At 34.8% G+C, this 25,936-nt stretch overlaps 1 protein-coding gene across 1 annotated transcript in view; it reads left to right on the plus strand.

The window, feature by feature from the left end:
• The window catches only part of ZNF569 (zinc finger protein 569), a 35,864-nt gene extending 10,293 nt beyond the window's left edge, over window positions 1-25,571 (plus strand). Inside the window, exons 4-6 of the mRNA XM_019749901.2 lie at window positions 13,029-13,155; window positions 13,460-13,555; window positions 21,023-25,571. Coding sequence (XP_019605460.2) covers window positions 13,029-13,155; window positions 13,460-13,555; window positions 21,023-22,848 — 2,049 coding nt within the window. The 3' untranslated portion in view covers window positions 22,849-25,571. The remainder of the gene's footprint in view (window positions 1-13,028; window positions 13,156-13,459; window positions 13,556-21,022) is intronic.
• Window positions 25,572-25,936: the final 365 nt, after the last annotated feature.

Genomic DNA, 25,936 nt, shown 5'->3' on the forward strand with positions numbered 1-25,936 from the left:
TTTGACTGTAAAACTAATCTTTTGTGATAGAAACCAGAATAGTGGTTATCTTTGAAGGGGTATTTACTAGAAAGGGACATGAGGGAATCTTCTGGAGTACTGAAAATATTCTATATTTTGACCTGAGTGGTGGGTACACAAATATATAAATGTATAAAAATATATCAGGTTGTACATTTAAGATTAGTGCATTGTACTCACATTATTCTATGTGTGTCATATCTCATTAAAAAAGAAACCCAGAAAATCTTAATAGATGGGCATGTATGTCTTTCAAATGACCCTACATAATTATCTTTTTTCAATGGGGATTTGCTATAAATTGGTCCATAATCTAAAGTACAAATTTCTGGTAAATTCTTATAATTCTAGTCTACTAGAATGTGAACAGAGAGAATGTTTTATTGGTTTACTGCTGTACCTCCAGCCCCTAGAAAAATGCCTGGTAAACTGGTTTTTGTGAATATTTGTGGTTTTAGTGAATCAAATTCACAGTTCCTTATTCTTTATTTTACTCTTAGAATAAATGACATCTGCCTCCTCTTCAAGGATAATTCCTTTTACTCAGACTTCATCCTTTTCCTTCACACTTTGGAATCTTTCTCTTTCAGATTTACTCTGTGCTCTCAGATATTGAATATATCTCACGTTGTTGCCTTTCCATCCTCAGCTCAAAGCTTTGCTGTTTTGAGATATACCTTTCTTTGGCCATGTATTCCTACCTAGCAGCTTCTCTATGTCTCTAGTTATTCCCCTCAAACTCGGTTAACTTTCAAAATTAACTCACTTGTATAACCAGCATAAGCAATAGATCAAGAAATAGAACATTACCCTGACACCCATTAGACTCCTGTACATTTCCAAGTCATTACCCCCACCAGAGGTAACCACTGTTTAACTTCTATCATCATAGATTATTTTTGCCTATCTTTTAACTTTATATAATCTATGTATTCTGTGTCTGGCTTCTTTTGCTTAGTATTATATTCATCAGATTCACGTTGAATTGTTGCATGTATTTGTAGTTCAGTTAATCTCATTGCTATATATTATTCAATTATGTGAATACATTATGTGAAAAAAGTTGTTTATCCATTTTATTATTGATTGACATCGAGGTAGTTTTTATTCGGGGACAATTACAAATATTGTTGCCCTGAACTTTCTTGTAGATGTCTTTTGATAGACATAGGTACACATTCCTTTGTATATATACCAGAAGTAGAATTACGGAGTCATAGGTTATGCATAAGGTCACCTTTTATTGATACCGCCAAACAGTTTTCCAAAGTGGTTGTCCAAAATAGCACTTTTTTTTTTAAGGTTTTATTGGGGAAGGGGAACAGGACTTTATTGGGGAACAGTATGTATTTCCAGGCCTTTTTTCCAAGTCAAGTTGTTGTCCTTTCAGTCTTAGTTGTGGAGGGCGCAGCTCAGCTCCAGGTCCAGTTGCCGTTTCTAGCAGGGGGCATAGCCCACCATCTATTGTGGGAGTCGAACTGGCAACCTTGTGGTTGAGAGGATGTGCTCCAACCAACTGAGCCATCCGGGAGCTCAGCTGCAGCTCAGCTCAAGGTGCCGTGTTCAATTTTAGTTGCAGGGGGCGCTGCCCACCATGTGCCCTTGCAGGACTCGAGGAATTGAACCGGCAACCTTGTGGTTGAGAGCCCACTGGCCCATGTGGGAATCGAACACGGCAGCCTTCAGAGTTAGGAGCATGGAGCTCTAACCGCCTGAGCCACCAGGCTGGCCTAAAATAACACTCTTAGTAGTATATGAGAGTTGCCAGTTACTCCAAGATAACCTTCTTGAGCATATTTTCTACACTTGCTAACTTGCCTTTTTGGCATATATCAAACTCATAGGCAGTAAAAGAGAAGCTAAACTAAATTTGAGTACATAAAAATTACATTCTCCTTTTGATACTATCACCATAAATAAATTGCCAAAACTTGGCAAAAATTTTAGTAATACATATGGCAGACCCAATATGGTGTTTAAATACATATTTACAAACCAAATTAAAATCCGGTAGAAAACTGCATATGGGACATGAGAAACAAACTCACAATTGAAAAAATAAAGAAAAAATGCCCAATAAAACTTGCAAATAATAATAAAACTAATATCATTGTTAATTAAAATTTTATGTGGATGTCCTTATATATCACATACTCTTCATTAGGAGTCCATTATTTATTTATTTATTTATTTATTTATTTATTTATTTATTTATTTATTATTAGTTGGGAAATAAGCATAGAAAGATTAAGAAACTTGCTTAAGGTCAGACTCATAAGTAAAGGAAGTAATAGAATCAGGATTCAGTCCCAGGCACTATGACTGTGAATCCTGTTATCTTAGCCACTGCTGTCCTTTATGACCTCAGCCTCGCTTGTGATTAATAAAATATAAATTTTAAATCAGATTAGTCCAGTTTTGTAAAAGTTCATCATATCTCAAATCTGATCACTTGTCAACATTTCCATGGATCTTGTTGTAATCTAGGCCATATCATCCCTTTACCTGGAAGGTAGTTCAGTAGTTACTGAGGAAAGGGCTCACTGCCTGACATGCATAGAAGCCAATAATGGCTTTTGAGAAAAGAGAAACGATGTATTGTGAAGTCGACAGAAAAGTAGACAGGAGGCAAGGCTCAAATCTGTTTTCTCAGTTGAAGGTTTGGGTGGAATTTAGCACTGGATCTTACTAGACAATGAACGCTTTGTATCTGAAAGGGTTCTGGCTTTCTGGTTCCAGTCAAGTCCCAGTGTGGGGATAGAGAGAAACTGGTTCTGGATGTAATTTGCAACGTGTTCTCCCCTCGGCATGCTTTGGCTGCATGACTTGCAATTTTATGTTGTCTCTGAAAAATAACTCATCTTGTAAGAAACAAGATACGGCCAGTTCGAGCTGGTTCTACGATTACAATAACTGCCTACTAATAACCCTGCATCCATTCTTAACAATCTATAGTCCATTCCCCACAGAACAACTAAAGTGATAATTTAAAATCTAAGACATTAACTTATTGGCTTTAAACTATCTAATAGCTTCTCATAACATTTGGAATAAAATTCATATTCCTTAGTGTCCTCCTCAAAACCCTTCATGATATGCCTCCCCCCTGTGTCTTTACCATTATCTTGTGTTACTCTCTCCCTCATTCACTGTCTTTCAGCGACACTAGATTTCCCCTGCCCTGCTCCCTTGGAATAGACCAAGTTTATCGCTGTATCAGGAACTTCGAACATACTATTAAATGCTCCTACCCTAGATATTTATGTGAGTGACTTCTTCTCATCATTCAGGTCTCAGCTGAAATGTCACCGTCCTCAACAAGTCTACCTCTGAAGACTGGAAAAGACTAATGGCCTAGCTTAGCAGTCAGGCATGGCAGCTTCCAAGGAGTTAAAGGATGATAATTTATAACAGGAGGCCCGGTGCCCAGCCAAAAATCTGGAAAAGGGGGAGAATAAATGTTGGGGTAGAAGAGTAATAATCTGTGCTATAGTATTGCATTGTTCTAGATTCTGTTTTCTTCTTTTTAGTTTTAGATCAATGTTGGTTTCATATTTCCTTTTAAATTATTCATTTCATTGAGCTTTTCCATTAAGATTGTTTCATGATTCCTAATTTTGTATGTTTGTTTTTATTTTTTCATTAAACTTATTGAACATTTGCTTAATTCCTTATTTATACTTAAAATATCAACTTTTAAATATGGAGATTAATGTATAAGAGTTCTAGATTTCTTATTTTAAGATTAGGCTTTCACGTTTACCAAATTATTTTTCTTAAGTATTTTCTTCAAATTTACTTTAATGATTTCTTTTTGGATTCTCCCAGTCTTGAGCTGGGTGCCATTAGGATTTTCTTGCAAAATATGTGGTGTTGGTTTTTAAAGATTTTTTTGTTTTATTTGGGGAAGGGGAACAGGACTTTAACAGTGTGTACTTCCAGGACTTTTTTCCAAGTCAAGTTCTTGTCCTTTCAATCTAAGTTGTGGAGGGTGCCGTTCAGCTTCAAGTTGTTGTCCTTTCAGTCTTAGTTGTGGAGGGCGCAGCTCAGCTCCAGGTCCAGTTGCTGTTGTTAGTTGCAGGGGGCGCATCCCACCATCCCTTGCGGGACTCAAGGAGTTGAACTGGCAACCTTGTGGTTGAGAGCCCACTGGCCCATGTGGGAATCAAACCGGCAGCCTTCAGAGTTAGGAGCACAGAGCTCCAACTGCCTGAGCCACTGGGCTGGCCCTGTGGTGTTGGTTTTTAAATTTTGTTTGTTTATTGATCCATCTTCCTGAGTAGAATACAGCCACCTGAGGAGAAATCTGAGGCTGAGGCAGTATCAGCAACAATTTATCTTCTTTGTTCCTGTCCTTCAATGTGATTATCCTAGGACCAGCTTTTTGCATCATGTTTTTGCCTCAGCCGACTTCTTCACCAAGTGCTTTGTCCAAGCTTATTTTGGTCTGTATCCCAGTTAAAGAGAAATTCCAAAAACCCCTTGGATTTCAGGATTTAATTTGACAAATTGCCTTTGGTTTCTTTTAAAAATCTTTTTCTTGCTTTATTGAGATACAACTTACATGTAACAGTGTGTAAGTTTAAGGTGTACAATATATTGATTTGATACAACTACAAAATGATTACCACCATGGCATTAGCTAACACCTCCATTCTGGTATGTAATTATCATTAATTTTTTTTGTGGTGAGAACATTTAAGATCTCATGTAGAAACTTTCAAGTACATAATACATTATTGTTAACTATAATTACCATGCTATATATTAGCTCCTCAGAAAGTATTCACCTTATAACTGGAAATTTGTACCCAATGACCAACATTTCCCCATTTTCCCCTAACCCCCATCCCTTGGCAACCACTATTCTAATTCTGTTTCTATGAGTTTGACTGGTTAGTATTCCATGTATAAGTGAGCTCAAAAAGTATTTGTCTTTCTCTGACTTATTTCACTTAGCATAATGCCCTTGTTGTCCCAAATGGCAGCATTTCCTTCTTTCTCATGGCTGAATAATACTCAAATTTATATATATATATATATATATATATATATATATATATATATATATATATATATATATATATATATATATGCATATGTATATACATACACACACACACACACACATATACTACATCTTTATCTATTCATCTGTAGACAGACACTTAAGTTGTTTCCACATCTTGATTATTGTGAATTAATGTTTCAGTGAACATGGAGATGCAGATATTTCTTTGAGATCCTGATTTCATTTCCTTTGGATGAATACCCAGAAGTGGGATTGCTGTATCATATGGTAGTTCTAGTTCTAATTTTTTGAGGAACCTTCATACTGTTTTCCATAGTGTGTGTACCAATTTACATTCCCACCAACAGTGCACGAGGGTTCCCTTTTCTCCACATCCTCACCAACACTTCTGTTGTCTTTTTGATGATAGCCATTCTAACAGGTGTAAGATCTCATTGTGATTTTAAGATAAGCATCGTTTCTCTGATGATTAGGATATCAAACATCTTGTCACATACCTGTTGCCCATTTGTATATCTTCTTTGGAAAAAATGTCTATTCAGGTCCTCTAACCACTTGTTAATTAGATTTCGGGGTTTTTTTGCTATTGAGTTATATGAATTCTTTATCTATTTTGGATATTAACCTCTTATCAGATACATGATTTGCAAATAATTCCTTTTCATTGCATTGATCGTGTTTTAATTTTGTTGATTCTTTTGTTGGTTCTTTTGCTGTGCAGAAGCTTTTTAGTGTGCTGTGATCACATTTTTGTTGCTTGTGCTTTTTGGTGTTACAAAAAGTCTTTGCCAAGACCAATGTCAAGGAGCTATTTCCCTGTGTTTTCTAGGAGTTTTATGGTTTCAGCTCTTATGTTCAAATCTTTAAATCATTTTGAGTTAATTTTAATGAGTGGTGTAATCTAGGAGTCTAATTTCATTATTCTGTGTATGATTTTCCACTTTTTCCAGTACCATTTATTGAAGAAACTATTCTTTCCCCATTGAGTATTCGTGACTTCCTTGTCAAATATTAGTTGACCATATATGCATGGGTTTATTTCTGTGCCCTTGATTTTGTTTTATTGGTCTATGTGTCTATTTTTATTGCAGTACCCTATTGTTTTGACTGCTGTAGCTTTGTACTATAGTTTGAAATCAGGAAAAGTGATGCCTCCAGCTTTCTTCTTGTTTCTCAGGATTGCTTTGAGTATTCAGGGTCTTTTGTGGTTCCATACAAATTTTACGATATTTTTTAAATTTCCGTGAAAAAATCCATTGGAATTTTGATAGGGATTCCACTGAATCTGTAGATGGCTTTGGGAAGTATGGACATTTTAACAATATTAATTCTTGTGATTCATGAACACAGGACATCTTTCCATTTGTTTCTTCTTCCATTTCTTTCATCAAAGTCTTGTAGTTTTCATTGTACACATCTTTTACTTCCTTGGTTAAATTTATTCCTAAGTATGTTTTGTTTTTGATGCTATTGGGGATGGGATTGTCTTCTTTCTTTATATGCAGTTGATCACTGTATGTTGATTTTGTATCCTGCAACTCGGTTGAATTTGTTGACAAGTTCTAACAGTTTTTTGGTGGAGTCTTTACAGTTGTCTGTATATAAAATCATATCATCTGCAAACAAAGACAATTTTACTTCTTCCTTTCTGATTTGGATGCCTTTTATTTCTTTTTCTTGTCTGATTGCTCTGGTTAGGACTTCCAGTACTATGTTTTCTTATTCCTGATCTTAGAGGAAAAGCTTTCAGTCTTTCAACATTGAGTATGATTTTAGTTGTGGACTTATCATATATGTTGTTTATTACGTTAAGGTTGTTACTTCTACACTCAATTTGTTGGGAGTTTTTAACAGGAAACAATGTTTTGTTTTGTTTTCACATGCCTTTTCTGCATCTGTTGAGATGACCAGATGATTTTATCCTTCATTCTGATAATGTGTATCACATTTATTGATTTGCGTATGTTGAACCATTCCTTCATTCCAGGAATAAATCCTACTTGATCATGGTTTATGATCCCTTTAACATGCTGTTGATTTGGTTTACTAATCTTTTGTTGAGTATTTGCACCTATATTTTTCATGGATGTTGGTCTGTGGTTGTGTTTTCCTGTAGTGTCCTTATTTGGTTTTTGAATCAGAGTAATGCTGGCCTCATAAAATGAGCCTGGGATTGTCCCTCACTTCAGTTTTTTGGCAGAGTTTGAGAAAGATTGGCATCTATTATTCTTTATATGTTCACAGAATTCACCAGGGAAACCATCTGGTCCCAAGCGTTTCTTTGTTGGGAGATTTTTGATTACTGATTCAATCTCCTTACTTGTTATTGGTCTGTTTAAAATTTCTGTTCCTTCATAATTCAGTCTTGGTAGGCTATGTGTTTCTAGGAATTTATTGATTTCCGCTAGGTTATCCAATTTGTTGGCATATTCATAGTAGTCTCTTATGGTCCTTTGTATTTCTGTGGTTTCAATTATAATGTCTCTTTCATTTCTGATTTTATTTATTTGACTCTTCTGTTTTTCATAGGTAGTCTAGCTAAAGGTTTGCCAATATTGTTTATCTTTCAAAGATCAGCCCTTGGTTTTGTTGATCTTTTCCGATGTCTTTTTCTGACCCATATTTCATTTATTTCTGCTCTGGTCTTTGTTATTTCCTTCCTTTTGCTAACTTTGGAGTTAGTTTGTTCTTTTTTCCAGTTCCTTGAAGTGTAAAGTGTTTATTTGAAAACTTTCTTTTTTTCTTAGTGTAGGCATTTATCTCTATTAACTTCCCTCTTAGTACTACTTTTGCTGCATCTTATAAGTTTTGGTATGTTGTGTTTCTATTTTCATGTTTTGAGATACAGTATTTTAATTCCCTTTTGATATCTTCTTTGACTTATTAGCTGTTGGAGATTGTTGTTTAATTTCTACGTATTTGTGAATTTTCTACTGTTCTCGTGTTACTGGTCAGAAAAGATATGTGGTACAATTTCAGCCTTCAATTTGCTAAAACTTGTTTTTTAACACATCAAATGATCTATCTTGGAGAATGTTCTGTATATACTTGGAAGAATATGTGTTCTGGTGCTTCTAGGTGGAATATTCTTTATATGTCTGTTAGGTCCATGTGGTCTAAAGTATAGTTCAAATCCAGTGTTCCCTTATTTGATCTTCTGTCTGCACAATATATTCATGTTAAAAGAAGGGTTGAAGTCCCCTACTATCATTGTATCATTGTCTATTTCTCCCTTCAGATCTATTAGTATTTACTTATTATTTAGGTGCTCCAACGTTGGGTGCATATATATTTATGATTGTTATACCTGTTTGATGAATTCACCACTTTATTGTTTTATAATGACCTTCTCTGTCTCTTATTACAGGTTTTGTCTTAAAGTCTATGTTGTCTGATATAAATGTAGCTACCCCTGCTCTCTTTTATTTTCTACTTGCATGGAATATTTTTTACCATCCCTTTGCTTTGAACCTATGTGTTTCCTTAAAGCTAAAGTGAGTCTCTTGTAGAGAGCATATAGTTGGGTCTTGTTTTTTATCCATTAAGCCACTTTATGACTTTTGATTAGAGAATTCAATCTGTTTACATTTAGAGTAATTATTGATGGGTAAGGATTTACTCATGTCATTTTATTCATTGTTTTCTGGCTGTTTTATAGTTCCCTTGCTGCTTTCTTTTTCTCTTGCTGCCTGTTTTTGTGAATAGCTGATTTTATGTAGTAGTATGCTCTGATTCCCTTCTCTTTATCTTTTGTGTTTCTACCATAAGTTTTGTTTTGTGGTTACCATGATGCTTACATAAAATATTTTATAGACATAACATTCTGTTTTATGCCAGCAACAACTTCACTTTGGTCACATACAAAAACTCTACCCACTTACTCCCCTCTTTTATGTCTTTGATGTCACAGTTTACCTCTTTTTATATTGTGATTCATTGACAACATATTGTAGCTATAGTTATTTTTAACACTCTTATCCTTTAACCTTTAGACTAAAGTGCTTAACTCTCCATCATACTACTGTATTAGAGATTTTTGAATTGGCTATATATTTACCTTTACCATTGTGTGTGTATTTTTATGTTTTCATGTTACTAATTAGCATCCTTTCATTTCAGCTTGAAGAACTCCTTCAGCATTTCTTGTAAAGTAGGTCTAGAGGTGGTGAACTCCCTCACCTTTTGTTTTGGGGAAAATCTCTCTCCATTGCTGAAGGGCAACTTTAGTGGATAGTGTATTCTTGGTTTGCAGGTTTCCTTCTTTCAGTACTTTGAATATGTCATCCCACTCTCTCCTGGCCTATAATGTTTCTGCTAAAAAATCTACTGTTAGCCTATTGGGGGTTCTCTATAAGTTATAAGCTTATTTTTTCCTGCTTTTCAGATTCTCTCTTTGTCTTTGATTTTTGACAGTTTTATTTTAATGTGTCTTGGAGAGAATTTCTTTAAATTGAGTGTGTTTGGTAACCTATGAGCTTCATGAACTCGGATATCAAAATCTCTCCTCATATTTGGGAAATTCTTAGGTATTATTTCTTTAAATAATCTTTCTGCCCCCTTTCACTCTCTTCTCATTCTGAGATTTCCATAATGTGAATATAGTTGCATTTGGTGACGTCTCATAATTCACATAGGCTTTCTTCACTCTCTTCATTCATCTCCTCTGGTGATAATTCACAGTTCCTGTCTTCTAACTCACAGATTCTTTCTTCTGCTTGATTTATTTTGCTGTTGATGCTCTCCATTGCATTTTTCATTTCATTCATTGTATTCTTCAGCTCCAGAATTTGTTTGGTTCTTTCTTTTTCTCTTTGTTGAACTCCTCGTTTTATTCATACATTGTTTTTCTGATATTGTTTAATTGTTTTTCTATGTTTTCTTGTAGCTCTTTGGCTTTCTTTAAAACAGCTATTTTGAAGTATTTATTTGGCAAATCACAGATCTCCTTGTCTTTGGAATCAGTTACTTGAAAATTATTGTGATTCTTTTGTGGTATTATGTTTCTTTGATTTTTCATGTTCCTTGAAGTTTTCCACTGAAGTAGCAGTCACCTTCTCTAGTCTTTACTAACTACTTTCAGGAGAGAAAACTTTCGTCAGCCCTGCTGGGGATTCTCAGAGCTTCTATGGATATACCCACTCCATTCTTCTTGCTCCCTTTTGTGGCAGAATTTTTAAGTTTGTGTGTCTTTTCTTGAGCCTGTAACACACCAGGCAGCGTGCTTGCTGAGAACCTCCCTTTTGTATTCCCAAAGGCAGCACTAAAGCTCACGTTTGTGGTCTCTCCCTGGCCTGCAGATTCGGGCTGGCTCTCTGCACAAGCTCACTAGTCATCTGCCAAAGCTCGCTCTCACCACCACCATGGGGCACACATATAGGGAACCAGCTACAATGTGGGGATGAGGCCTGCAGAACTCTGGGGTGCCCATGGGAGCACACCAACAAGCTCATGGGCAGGTTCTTGATGGAGTTGCAATGCTGTTAGTGGGCTCTATGTCCCTTTAATGCCCTATGAGAGTTTTATGTTCCACTCTCCCAGACTCTTCCTTCGCCCAGTCATGCAGCTCAGAATTCAGTAATCTGGATGGGGCAAGAGAGAAATGAGCCTCTTTGGCATTATCCTGCACAGCTAGGAAGCCAGGTGCTCACTCACACACTCTCACTTTCCTCTATGGATGAGCTCATAGGCCAAGAAGATCTCTCATGGCCCTAAGCTTTGCCACCTTGAGAGAGAGGCGATGCGAGTAAAGTCAAACTGTTCTTCTTACCATCTCCGATGAGTCCAAACTCATTTTTTTGCTTCAGTGGTGTGCTGGAACTTCTCTGCTGAAGACCTGGACTTTCACAAAGGCTCTGTCATCCATGGGTGATTCCCTAAGACAGTTTTCCAGGGGCTCCTGGACCATGGCCAAGAGGGACCAGAGTTGGTTCATGGGCTGCTGCAGGGTCCACAGCTGGGACTGAGGTCTGGATGCCTTATTACCCAATGCATGGGTGGACAAGACTCCTCCCGAGCCCCTTGGCATATGGTACTGGATTCCACAGCTCTCACAAAGGCACTTTTGCCCATGCATGAATGCCAAATTGTTGTTGTAGGGCAGGGAGGAGCAAATGAGGGGTGTATTATTCAGTCATAATCACCTTTAGTTTCTGAAACTGTTTGTTTCAAAGGCCTTGGTCTTCAGCAGAAAAGGATTCCAAAAGAGGATTTCCCATTAGTCCCACAGCCCACTCTGAACCCTTAATGTTAGTGGATATTCATGTTCATAGAGTCCTTTTAGGACCTAGAAATAAATTCTTGGAGATAGTGACTGTAAATTAGCTCCTGGTGTGTCGTGTCCAGTGCAACATGGGCAGTGAGGATGCGAGAAGGGGCGGCTTGGATTAAGTTTTTAAGAAAGAAACAAACAGAGACTTAATGCAGTTAAATCTCTCCGAAGGCCAGGGGTCCCTCAGTCTCAGAGGACTGGAGCCCAGAATAAGGCCGACTGAAGGTTTTTATTGATAGGTATACAAAAACAAGAAAGTAACATTGTTTCTTACACGGTCTGTGAGACTCATATATCATAGCAGAAAAATGTTTATTCCAATCACCCTTTGTCTGTAAACAGCCGAAGTACAAGGTCCCATGATGTCTTACCTAAGGTATGTACCTTTTCAGGGTCAAGTCTCTCATATTGTAACAGCTCCGTTGAGATAAGTGGAGAGAACTGATCTTTGTTGTCCTCATGACTTCTCTCACAAACAGGTGCAAGAGAAAAGGCAGAGCCGGCAACAGCTTTTCCCAGGCAGGGGGAAGGGGAGGCAAGGCTCCTTCCCATGTTTTTCTAAGGCAGCTCATTGGGGGTCCCCACTCGGTTCCGCCTGGCTTAGGTTGTATCTCCCGTGAGATATCTTACCCATCTTTGGCTGCAAACCATCTTTTGGGGACCAGACAGAGAGACACAAGGTGTAAACACAAGGATGGAACAGAGTCCCAGAAAGGCACAGTCTTACAGACTCTTCTTTCCTTAAGGAAAGACACGGGGGGACAGTTGGCTAGGCTGTTGTGTGACTACACTGGTGAATTCTTTTTATCCCACCCATCTCTCATAGAAATTCCTCAAAGGAAAGAAATATGGACAGCTCCCTTTGTTGTAGTACTATTGAAGATTTTTTTCTTCTGTTATATTCTTTTGGACACTTGTTTTTAACTAGGAAAAATGTATTATATTTCTAATATTCAAATCATATTGCTTTTAAGAAATTTGTCACCACCATCTCATTTCTGAATCTTATTCTAAAGCTTTTAAAATAATGCTTTCTCATAGTTCTGTTTGTAATTCTAGTTCAGAACATTAGAAAAACTTTATTAATTAATCTTTTTTCTTTGTTGGTATTTGTGTAATTCTATAACCCTCTTTTTTTCAATATGTGTGAACTCTGAGCAGTCACATTCATTTTCATGGCTGCAGACACCTACTATAGGCTTATGAACAATAAATCCTCATTTCATTGTAGATTTCTCTTGATCTAATGAACAATATGTCCAACTGTTCGATCAATGTATATCTCTAGCTGGATATCCTACCTTACTACAAATTTTGCATATCCTTCTCTCCCTGTTTTGCTTTCATCCAAATCCTGTCTTCATTTTTTTCCTGCTTCAGTGAATCACAGGCATCTAGTGAGTTCCCAAACTAGTTAACCTCAGTAAAGTTTTATATTCCCTCCTTCTTCCACACTCAGTATAAATTAGTCCCTGAGATTTCGCTAACCCATGATGGTTATTAAAGATATGTGCTTGCTAGTTCAGTGAATGAACATAAACTGACAGGATGTTGCTAATATGATGTTTTGTATTTTAGAAAATAACAAAACCAGGTAAATTTTTTATAACCTCTTATCTGTGCATCCCATGAGAACACAGTTCAATATGTTTTGCCCACAGCATCTAAGATGGATGACTTAGATTGAGTAGGAGTGTGTTGTTACAGGGAACAGTGACATTCAGAGATGTGGCTATTGACTTCACCCAGGAAGAGTGGCAGAAATTGGATCCTGCTCAAAGGAACCTGTACCGGAATGTGATGCTAGAAAACTATAACAACTTAATCACAGTGGGTAAGGATAGTTTCCTGTATAACCCAAACTCTGGAAGTAAAGTTGCTTTATTCCCCAATTTTCTGAAATGTGTGGAACCTTTAAATGTTAGAGTGAATTTGGCCTTTAGATGCTTTCATTCACATAAATGTGCATGCTGCAGCTTAAAAAAAAAGGTCCTCTTTCATTATGATTCAGTGGGCAGCATCCCCAGAAACCACACTTTTCTTGTCCTTCAGAAATCCTTGTTTTCCTGTGCCAGCCTAAATTCTTGAATGATTCTTTGTTCTAGTATTTATGCCTCAATCTTATTCCCCTTTGACAGGCTGTCCATTCACCAAACCTGATGTGATTTTCAAATTGGAGCAAGAAGAAGAACCATGGGTGGTGGAGGAAGAAATGTTAAGGAGACACTGTCCAGGTTAGTGGGAGGGAATCAGACAGGTGAGGACGGGCCAGGACCTTTTAATAGTTAAGCCATGAATCGTTAATGCCTTTGAAATGTTCTTCAAAGATATTTTCCTGACTGTAGACTTTTATAGTGACAATTGGTATAAATTGTTAGTAGAAATACAAATTGTTAAAATTTCCTTGGTGGGCAAAAAAAGACTTGGCAATATCTATAAAATTAGAATTACATATATGTATGTGTATGCATGTGTGTATGTGTATCATGTATACACACATCACACATATACACACAAATACAAGCATATATACATGACAGATGTAGCAGAAAATGAGGTGTCATTTCTAGATAAGATTCTTAATTTCTTTCCTCAGAACTTCTTTCCAAGGAACTTGAAGGACCAGTTGGCCTTTTTACCTGTATGTTAGATATCAGTATTTTGTAAATCATTTCCAACTTTACTTTGATAATCATTCTGTTTATCATACCTTAGTTACGTAGGCTCCTTCCTTTTTGCTTTCAGATATTCATGGAATTACAGTTCTTCAAACAAATGTGTTAACATTTTTAGTCCTTTACTTTCTGCTTTCTTTTGTTCCTTCCATTGTAAATGCCTTAGCATCATATTTTGTACCCATAATCAAACTTCCCACTGTATTTTTAGCTTTTGCTCTCATACTTTAGTAATGGTTACTTCAAGAAAAGTTTTAAAGACTGTGCTATTTTTCTGTTAGCTCCCATTTTCTGCTATATTTGTCATGTATATGTGCTTGTATTTGTGTGCATATGTGTGATGTGTGTATACACACACATATACATATATATATGTATACACATATACATTTATATGCATACACACATGTATTTCTACTTTTATAGATGTTGCCAAGTCTTGTTTTGCCCACCAAGGAGATTTTAACCGATTTATATTTCTACCAACAATTTCTGCCAACATAGTCTATTGGCATTTTTAAAATCTTTCCTGGGCCAGCCTGGTAGCTCAAATGGTTGGAGTGCCGTTGCTGAGGTTGGTGGTTTTTTTCCCACATGGGCCAGTGAGCTGCGCCCTCTACAGCTAAGATTGTGAACAATAGCTCTCCCTGGAGCTGGGCTGCTGTGAGTAGCTGGGCTGCTGTGAGTAGCTGGGCTGCTGTGCTGCTCTCCAGAGTAGGGGAGTGGTGGGGGGAAGGCCCAAAAAGGGGGGAAAAATAATCTTTCTCAAATTGATAGATGCAAAATAACTTATGGGAGTTTGAATTTGCATTTCCTTTATGATGAGTAAAGGCAAGCATCCTTCCATATTTTTAAAATCTATATTTCTTTATGAACAGTTTTGTCTTTTGCCCTTTTTTCTGTTATCATTTTTATCAACTCTTAACATATAATGTGATTAGCCCTTTAGCGTAAGTTTTTCTAGTATTTTTTCACAATTGGTCATTTGAAGTACAATTCATCTTGGACGTACTTTTATCCACCTTGTGTTTTTTAATGTTCATGTAGTAAAATAACGATCTTTTCTTACAGGAAATTATCGTGATTTTTTTTCCTTTTATGTATATGAGTGAATTATGTTTACATATTTCTTAATGACTCATCCTCACATTTTTGCTATGAATTTAAATAATTGTTCTTTTTCAGGCTTTGAAGTCACTGTTACATTGGTTTCATAAACAGAATTTGGAAACTTTCTTTCATATTCTGGAGCACTTAATAGCATTGGCATATAAGTTCCTTAAAATCTTGGTTTATCTTACCTGTTGAATTTAACTATTTGGACCTTGTGGATTATTGAGGGAAGGTTTTTTGACATCTTTTTTCCATTATTCCTTTTGTAACTCTTCTGTGTAAATGTTTTTATGTGTTTTGGCATTAATTTTTGATAATAGGTTATATGTTTCCAGAAAATTATCTGTTTAATCCTGGTTTTCAAATTAATTTTAACAGAGTTGAACAACATAATTTCCATAAACATTTGTTTCTTTATCTGTAAACATTTACCATATATTGATGTTCCAGGGTCATCTGTTATGTTTAACAATTTATTTCATCTGTATTTTCAAATCTGTTGCTATAAAGTTAACCATAATGTTCTCTTCTTATTTATGTTTTCCACTAATTGTGCAAATTTCTCAGTCAGCCTTATCAAATATTGGCTCTCCTTCATTCTCTGTACACTCCACTCCTGGGACTCCTGTTAGTTATATTCCAGACCTTCTTATTTTTCCTCCATATATGTTTTTTCATTTCCTTTGCTATTTTCTACTTCCTACCTCTCTGTGTTGCCTTGTCACTAATTACTTCAGATATATCTTCCAGTTGATAATTTTCTCTTCAGGTCTTTTTATTCATCTTTTTAACTCACCTACTTAAAAAAAACTTTTTTTCAATAGTAGTATTTTGTATTTTTAGAAATTTTTTTTTTGCTTTGTTTTTCACATCTTTCTTGTCCTTTCTAATAATTTCAGCTTTGTGTTTTTGTTCTTTGCTTCTTTAAAAATACTCTGCATCACTCTTCTGTATTTTGTATCTGACAATTCTCATATGTTAAGTCCTCAGGTTTAAATATCTTGTTTTCAGTGACTCACTTATACTTGCTTGTTCACATGCTTGATGATTGCTGACTGTGAATTCAAATTTTAGAATCTTAGTTTCTGACAATGTCCTAATAAATTGGGTTGCTTTCTTCTGAAGACAATTTGCATATGCTTTTGGTGGGTGCCAACAAACATTACCAAGTGAGGACCAGTTCTATATTCTTTGAAGGTCCTGACTTTTTGTAGAAACCTCAGTTGAATTTCTCTTCCTTTTTGCTGGCACAAAGCTTATGCTTCACTTAACAGGACTTTTGTTTACATAGGTATTCAAGTCACACCCATTCTTCAGCTTGCTTTCTGATTCCCTCTCTCACACCTAGTTTTGTCTAGTAGTTGTTTATTTTATTTTATTTTTCATTTTTTATGTATGGTGCTTAGGTGTGATTGGTGGAAAGTATTGAGGTGTTCTTGGAAGACTTCCTATAAGCCCAGGGATGCATCATAATTTCTGTTCTATTCTTGTTTTGCAATGTGAGGTTACCCTACCATAATGTCAATACTAAGAGTCCTAATTAGTCTCTCTCTCTCTCTCTCTCTTTTCTCCCTCACTGGCATGGTGTTCTTTGTTTCAGGTGGCTTTATTTTTCCCTTCCATTTCTTTTCTTGGTTCTGCCATTTAATTGTTTTTAATCCCTTTTTGTTTTCTCATTGTTTCTTCCTTTGTATATATATTTTGAACTCCTGATTTATAGGTTCTATTTTCATTAAGTTTTCTCATTCATGACAATATATTTAATCAAGGGTTTCGTTTACTATGTGCCATAATTGTTTTCACTTGTATTTTTGTCTGCTTTCTTTATATCGTATTTCTATTCTTTTTTTTTCTTGTAATATTTTTTATAGATCTAATACCAACACCTTCTCATTTTTGAGTAAGGATAGTTCTTCCTTGACCTGCTTTAAAGAAGGGTGACGTTGGGGAAGGAAAATGAGTGTTTTGATCAAGAGCAGGGATTAGTAAACTATGGCCTGTATGTCAGCCACTTGTTTTTGGTAAATAAACTTTCATTAGAACACAGCCACATGCAATCATTTACATCTTGTCTATGACTGCTTTTACATTACAACAGCAAAGTTAAATAGTTGCATCAAAAACTATATGACCTACAAAGCCGAAAATACTTATTATCAGATCCTTTAAGAAAAAGTTTGTTAGCTCGATGTATATGATTGCATCTGTGCTTCACATTGAAGCCCTTTATTCTACATGGTTGTGTATGTTTAGGCTTTATTTCTTCTCATCTAGAAAGAAATTGCAGCTGCACGTCTTCTCATAATTGAATTTTACATTTTTACCCCAGTAGACTTCTTCCTGAAAAGATAGTATGTCAGAATGTTTCCTTGTGCAGTCCTGGCTTCCCTGACATATCTTGGGATATCCAGTCTCCTGTAACCAGTCTACATTCCCAAATTTCAATGTTGTAATCATGTGATAATTAATTCTGCCTTTCAAGATGTGATACCATGTTTCCCCGAAAATAAGACCTAGCCGGACCATCAGCTCTAATGTGTCTTTTGGAGCAAAAATTAATGTAAGACCCGGTATGATATGATATGATATGATATGATATGATATGATATGATATATGATATGATATGATATGATACCGGATATGATATAATATAATATAATATAATTAATATAATATAATATAATACCAGGTCTTATATTAATTTTTGCTCCAAAAGACACATTAGAGCTGATGGTCCAGCTAGGTCTTGTTTTCGGGGAAACATGGTACACATTTGACACTGCTTTCTCTGCCCAAGATCAGCATGAACAGCTGCCTTTTTTTAGAATCCTTTTTCCTCTGTTGCAGCCTTCACTGTATTTGTCAAAACTAACTCATTTAAAATAATTTGGGTTACAGCCACCCCATAGAATCAATGAAGAATCAGTGACTTTTCATTCTTCTTGTAAAGAGGAAAAGAGATCAGATACTTTTTTATTACATCACCTTAAAACATGGAGTCTTTTCTATAACATTTGATTTTTTGATCTTGCCCTGGGAATTCTTTCTCACTTCTGCTTAGATAGTACCTTACTGACCTAATCTTACCTTCTCCCTCAACATCTTTTGCTTAATTGAGCTTGTCTTTTTCACCTAACTGAAGTGACCCAAAAGCTTAGTGTTCTGCCTTGTTTTAGATCTCTAACCTTACCTGCTTTACTATTTCACAGGAATTTTTCCCTTACTTTATTCTGGCAGAGAGGGAGAAAAATCTCCATTTTCCCACCTTGGAGCTAAACAACAGGGGACTGTCTGTGTCACCATTCAATATGTAGACTTTCACTTATTTTCTCTATGCTTGAGCCAGTTCTTTTTCTCTGTATTCTTCTGCCTAGTGTCCCTGACTGTAGAGCCTTTCAGAGCTTCCATTTTTTTCGAGAGTAATCTTTCATCTTCTCTAGGGTAGAGGAATAAATAGTGTTTGTCTTTGCTAGTTTATACCTTTTTCTTTATCTCATATTAGTGTGATTTTAGATGGGATTAGAGATAAATTTATGTATTATTATCATATTAAGCTCAATTTCTCACTCTTTATCCCTCCCACTCACGATACATACTCCCTATCCAGTCATGCTAGGTAGACTCTTTCAGTTTTATGTTCCAACTCTTTCATCCAGTTTTTACCTTCCTGTTGTTTGTTCTTGTTTTATGAATTACTGTATTGTTAAGAACAATTTCATTTATTTACTTTTTAAAAATACGTAACACATGCTTATAGTGTGATTTTTTTTTAAGTACAAAAGGATATATATTGAAAAGTAATTATTCTTTTCTTACCCATTTTCCCTCTATGATGGCAACCCCTAGCATAATTCTCCTTTGAGCTCTTACTTACTTGTAATTTCCAACATTCTTATTAAAACCACTTTAAGTTGATAGGTTAGCTTATGAATAATTGTTATTTTTGCTGTTGAATGTTCTTTTCCAAGAATGTGATATACCTTTTGTCTTAGTTTCCTAGGGCTACCATAACAAGCTACCACAAACTGGGTGGCTTACAATAACAGAAATTTATTCTCACAGTTCTGGAGGCTAGAAATACTAAATCAAGGTGTCAGCAGGGCCATGCTCCCTCTGAAACCAGAAGCCTCTTTCAGCTTCTGGTAGCCCTAGACATTCCTTGGCTTGTGGCATCATAGCTCCAGTCTTTTATCTTCACATGGCGTTCGTTCTCCCTGTGTTTCTGTCTTTTCATGTGGCATTCTTTTTATAAGAACACCAGACATACTAGATTAGGGGTTACTCTACTCCAGTATGACTTCATCTTAACTAATTATTTCTGCAATGACCCTATTTCCAAATAACTTCACATTCTGAGTTACTGTGGGTTAGGACTTCAACATAAGTTGTTTTTTTTGTGTGTTTTTTTTTGTGGGAGGGGGATTGGGAGGACACACAATTCAACCCATAATACTTTTCCATTTTTTCAAATCTGTATGCATTTTAAAGTTTTCTTATAATTTTTGGATATTTCTTATTAAATTTATTCCCAGATTTTTAATATATTTTTTTTGCATTTGTAAGTGTAGTCTTCTGTTATATTTTTGTAAATAATTGTTTATACATATGAAGGTTTTTGAAACAATACTTACTATATAGTAAATTTAATGAGTTTCTTACTTTTTTAAAATAATTTTTCAGTTGACTCTTGATTTTGCAGGTAAATCGTTTTATTACTGACAATGTTCATTTTACCTTTCCTTTCCAACTTCTTATACCTCTGATTTCTTTCTCTATTTAATACACTATCCAGTACCATAGTAATGGTGGTGTAGAACTCATCTTCTTCCTGACTGTAATGTGAATATTTTGGGATTTTTCCCATTAAGTATGGTGCTAAGGTTCAAGTTATACTGTACTTTCTTTTTCTCAAGTTAAATAAGTGTCTGTCTAGTCCCATTTTATAAAGGGTTTTTAAAATGATAAATAGATGCTGAGCTTTATCATCTTTTTAATATCTTTGGAAATGATTACTTGAATTTTCACTTTTGATCTATTAATATATGTATAGTAATAGAATTTTTCTAATATTGAAACATACTTATATTCTTGGGAAAAAATCTATTCAGGTATGAAGTATCTTATATTTAATGTGCTTCTGGGTCCCTTTTTTCTTCTTCTGGGTTATTTTGCTATTTTGTGTAGAATTTTTACATTGATATTCATAAGTGAAATTGGTATATAGTTAGATTTTTTGGTTGTCATATTTGTCAGGTTTTGGTATTAATATTGTTTGTTTCATACACAAAAAATTAGGAATTCTCTTTTTTTCTTTTGTAACATTTTGCACAGCATGAGAGCTGTGTCTTAAATGTTTGTTAAAATTTCATGTGAGTCTCTCTGGGCCTTTTCTATTTGTCTTGTTTTTAGGGGATTGTTTTTATATGTTTGTTTATTTTTTTAGAATTTGGTTTATATAGGTCTTCTATATCTTAAATAGTCAATTTGGTCATTTACATTTTTCAGAAAATTATTCACATCAAACAGTTTGTAAAAATGTATTTCAAAATAGTTTTGTGATTTTAACTTCCTGTCTGTTTTTTTCTCTATCATTAGTTTTTCTTACTTTATATGTAAATTCTACATTTTCTTTTATTTACCCAACAGTTTATCTATTTTCTTTCAGATCCCATTTAAAAGCAATCAAGGCTATTTGTATTCATAAATGTCTACCTCTACTCATATCTGCTTTCCTGAAATTTTCTTAAGCTTAGGAAATAGGAGGTATATGCACCTGGAATTTGCTTAATAGTGGAAAACTAGGCCTTAAGCCAAGAATCAATTCTATAATTCTATAGCATATTTTTTAAAATCTTCTTGATTTATAATCTTGGAGGAAATTACAAATAATATTTATTTGCAAACTGTTTTAGGAGAAATATGGGGAGTTGATGAGCATCAGAATATCCAGGACAAACTTTTGACACAACTTGAAGATAAATTCACAGAAACATTGACTGAAGAAAAAGTCAATGAATGTCATAAGAAAATTGCAAATGCATTTTATCCAAACTCAGACTTTTTTCATTCCAGTCACAATCTCTATGACTGTAACTTATTTGGAAAATGTTTAGAACATAATAATTTTGACTGTCATAATGATGAGAGAATCCTTATAAGAAAGGAATACTGTGAATATAGTGAATCTATAAAGCCATTTGGCAATAGTTCATCCCATCTTGTGATAACCCCCTTTAAGTGTAATCATTGTGGAAAAGGATTCAGTCAAACCTTGGATCTCATCAGACACCTGAGAATTCATACTGGAGAGAAACCCTATGAATGTAAAAAATGTAGAAAAGCCTTCAACCACAAGGAAAAACTCCTTAAACATCATAAAATTCACAGTAGGGAGCAGTCTTATGAATGTAATGAATGTGGGAAAATGTTCATTAAAATGTCAAATCTCATTAGACATCAAAGAATTCATACTGGAGAGAAACCCTATGTGTGTAAGGACTGTGGGAAATCCTTCAGCCAGAAATCAAATCTCATTGATCATGAAAAAATTCATACTGGAGAGAAACCTTACGAATGTAATGAGTGTGGAAAAGCATTCAGCCAGAAGCAAAGCCTCATTGCACATCAGAAAGTTCATACTGGGGAGAAACCTTATGCATGTAATGAATGTGGTAAAGCCTTCCCTCGAATTGCATCCCTTGCTCTTCATATGAGAAGTCATACAGGAGAAAAACCTTATAAATGTGATAAATGTGGAAAAGCCTTTTCTCAGTTTTCCATGCTTATTATACATGTGAGAATTCATACAGGTGAGAAACCCTATGAATGTAATGAATGTGGAAAATCCTTCTCTCAAAGCTCAGCCCTTACAGTACATATGAGAAGTCATACCGGTGAGAAACCCTATGAATGTAAGGAATGTAGAAAAGCCTTCAGCCACAAGAAAAACTTCATTACACACCAGAAGATTCATACTAGAGAGAAACCTTATGAATGTAATGAATGTGGAAAAGCATTCATTCAGATGTCAAATCTTGTTAGGCACCAGAGAATTCACACTGGAGAAAAACCCTATATATGTAAGGAATGTGGCAAAGCCTTTAGCCAGAAATCAAATCTCATTGCTCATGAAAAAATTCATTCTGGAGAGAAACCCTATGAATGTAATGAATGTGGTAAAGCTTTCAGCCAAAAGCAAAACTTTATTACACATCAGAAAGTTCACACTGGAGAGAAACCTTATGATTGTAACAAATGTGGTAAAGCCTTCTCTCAAATTGCATCCCTTACTCTTCATCTGAGAAGTCACACAGGGGAAAAGCCTTATGAATGTGATAAATGTGGAAAAGCCTTTTCTCAGTGCTCATTGCTTAATTTACATATGAGAAGTCATACAGGTGAGAAGCCGTATGTGTGTAATGAATGTGGAAAAGCTTTCTCTCAAAGAACTTCCCTTATTGTGCACATGAGAGGTCATACAGGTGAGAAACCCTATGAATGTAATAAATGTGGAAAAGCTTTCTCCCAAAGCTCATCCCTTACTATACATATACGAGGTCATACAGGTGAGAAACCCTTTGACTGTAGTAAATGTGGAAAAGCCTTCTCTCAAATCTCATCTCTTACACTACATATGAGAAAACATACAGGCGAGAAGCCATATCATTGTAATGAGTGTGGTAAGGCTTTCAGCCAAAAGTCACACCTTGTTAGACACCAGAGAATTCATACTCATTAGAAATAGAAACCCTGTGAATATGGAAAAGCCATCAGAAGGAACTAGCACCTCCTTGCACATTACATAATCAATTCTACAGCAGAAAACTATGAATGTAGGGAAGACTTTTGAAGAAGTCATACATTTGTGAAACATGAGAATTCTTTCCAAGATTAAATTGTATAATGAAAAAGTTGATCATCAAAAACCTTCAGCAGACATCTTATCTATTGATAATATTTGTCATTCTCATTAAAAACTGAAACGATATCTGCTGTTCAGCTTATCAATGTGATACTTGAGCTCCCAGCCAGTGCATTAGCAAGAAAAAGATTGGGGAAAAAGAGAAACTATAAAAATAACCTTTTATATGAGAAATAGTTAATTAGAAAGTATGTTGATATAAAATATCTAAGAAGAAGCACAACAATGAGTTATGATACATATATATGTATAAAGTTATAAAACATTTTGAAGGGCACAAAAGAACACCTTTAAATTTTAGAAAAATAACACTGTCTGAAATGATTTGACATTGTAAAAAATATAAATTCTTTCACAAATCTCTAATTTTATAAAGTACTTCCACTCAAAGTTTTCACCAGTTAGTTGTACATTAAGAATTTTACAAAATGATTCAATATTTTGCATTGGAATGTAAAGGACTACAAATAACTCAAGAAAATGTGAAAACCAAAAGAAAAGGCAGTCTACTAGATACCATCACATATTTTACAGGTGTCATTTAAACCATGTGTTCTTGATGAGTAAATAAATCAGTGGAAACAAATTGAGGATTGGAGGAAGGAGATGTGGGAATTTTGTATGTGATAATGCTACGGAAATAATTGGAGAAAGGATGGCCTATTCAATAAATGCAAGATTCATTTTAACGAAAAGTGTTAGATCTCTAGTTTATGCCATATATAAAAATAAAATCCAAATACATTGAAAAACAGAATATAAAAAGTAAAATTCTTAAACTATGATGAAAATAGAATGTCACCTTAGAGTAACAGGATTTCTTTAAAAACACATACATATGGGACAATCAATTCTATTTTGGTGTATTGTCTTCAGAGCACACACATATGTGCACAAAGATATATATGTTCACTGCATCATGACTTGTATTACTCTAAATTGGATATAACAAATTTCTATTAGTAGAGAGATAGATCAATATGATGTGGTTATTTCTGTGATAGAATACAGTATTTAGTGAATACAAATTTTACATAGTTACATGGATAGATAACAATATATAATACTAAGAGTAAAAAGCAAAATGTACAATAAAACATGACATATTGTTTGTATAAATTTAATAAAATAACGCAAAGAACAGTAATGTGTGTTGACCATGGATCCATATATGAGCATGGATCCCACTTTGAGGAAGTGGAAAGGGTTTAGAGGGAGTTATATTTATCTGTAATGTTTCTTATAGAATGAAAGCAAATATGACAGTGGTAACAAATTTGGTTGTCAAATTGTTGCTTTTTTGGTATTCTTTCTTACCTTTATTACCTATTTCTCTAAAAAAAGAATCAAATGGGTGCAGGAAACGACCTATAGAAACAATTTTTAAAAGAATTCTTATTTTTGATCAGGTACTAACATTTAGAGAAAATTTTCTTTGCTAATACACAAACCAAACCTGAATAAAGATAATACTTTGCTTACTGTGTCCTCATAATATTAATCGGGGTAATAAAAATCAGAATATCACATTCGTTTGAGGCCAGCTTTTAAAATTTTTAATTTTAATTACAAACACAAGTTCTTCCTTAGTTTAAAGTAGTAAAGAAATGAAATAATCAATTTTGGGGATAATTGACTCTCCATTTGGGGGGTGGGGGAAATCAGCTGCATTTGGGTTGGTTTCAGATTGAGGGGAAGAGACCATTCATGCATACTATAAAATGTGATTAATGTCCTAATACGTCAGACCAAGGATAGTTACCTGAATCAGAGCAGAAGCAATTTCAGTGTACAAATATCTCAGCAAAGATTTCTTTGGTTTCTGGATCCTTCAATGCGGATACAGATGCTGGTGATTTTATATGTGCCAGGTAAGGGCCCAGTGGATGTGAAAGGTCATTTATTCCTGTACCATAGCTGTTTTATATTGAGGCCTTTCAAATATTTTTAGTACTCAAAGTTCCTTTTCTGTGGATAGCCCATTCACATATTTTGTCTATTTTCTTCTACTGGGACTTTCAAAAATGTTTTTATTTAGAAATAATTATAGATTTATAGGAAGTTGCAGAAATAATATCCTATAGTACTATTTAATTTGTGTACCCTACATCCAGTTTCCCCTAATGATAACATGTTGCATAACTATAGTATCAAATGTGACACCTGCAATCCACAGACCTAATCATATGCGTATTTCACCAGTTTTATATGCACTCTGTGTATGTGTGCCCATGTAGTTCTATACAGTTTTATCTTGTGTAAATTTGTGTAACTACCACCACAATCAAGATACAGAATTTCCAACACCACAAAGATCCCTTGTTCTATTCCTTTGTAGTTACACCATTCTTTCCTCTCCCTGCTCCTATTTCTAAACCCTGGCAACCGCCAATCTATTCTCTATAATTTTGTAATATCAAGAGTTCTATAAATGGGATCATACACTATATAACCTTTTGAGATTGGCTTTTTTTCACATTTGGATTGTTTTCAACTTGGGGTTATTACAAATAAAAGTGTTAATGAACATTTGTCTTTCATTTTATTGGTTGATTTGTCTTTTTGTTCCTGTTTCACTTTTTTTTACTGTGGGTTACTTGAGCATTTTTCAGAATTCTACTTTGATTTATCTATAGATTTCTTGAGTATATATATCTCTTTGTACATATTTTTAGTAGTTGCTCTAGGTATTACATTATACATACATAACTTATCACTTGTGTCAGCATTTAACCAGTTAAAACCTTTTTATCTCAACTGAGGTCCTTTAATTTTCCTACTTTATTGTATAATTGCTTTAAATATTTCCTCTGTATACCTTAAGAACTACATAAAACAGTGTCATTTTTGCTTAAACAAGCTAACATAATTTAGGACACTCAACAGGAGATAGTCTATTAAATGT

This window comes from Rhinolophus sinicus, linkage group LG11 (assembly GCF_036562045.2).
Source record: "Rhinolophus sinicus isolate RSC01 linkage group LG11, ASM3656204v1, whole genome shotgun sequence".
Lineage (NCBI taxonomy): Eukaryota > Metazoa > Chordata > Mammalia > Chiroptera > Rhinolophidae > Rhinolophus > Rhinolophus sinicus.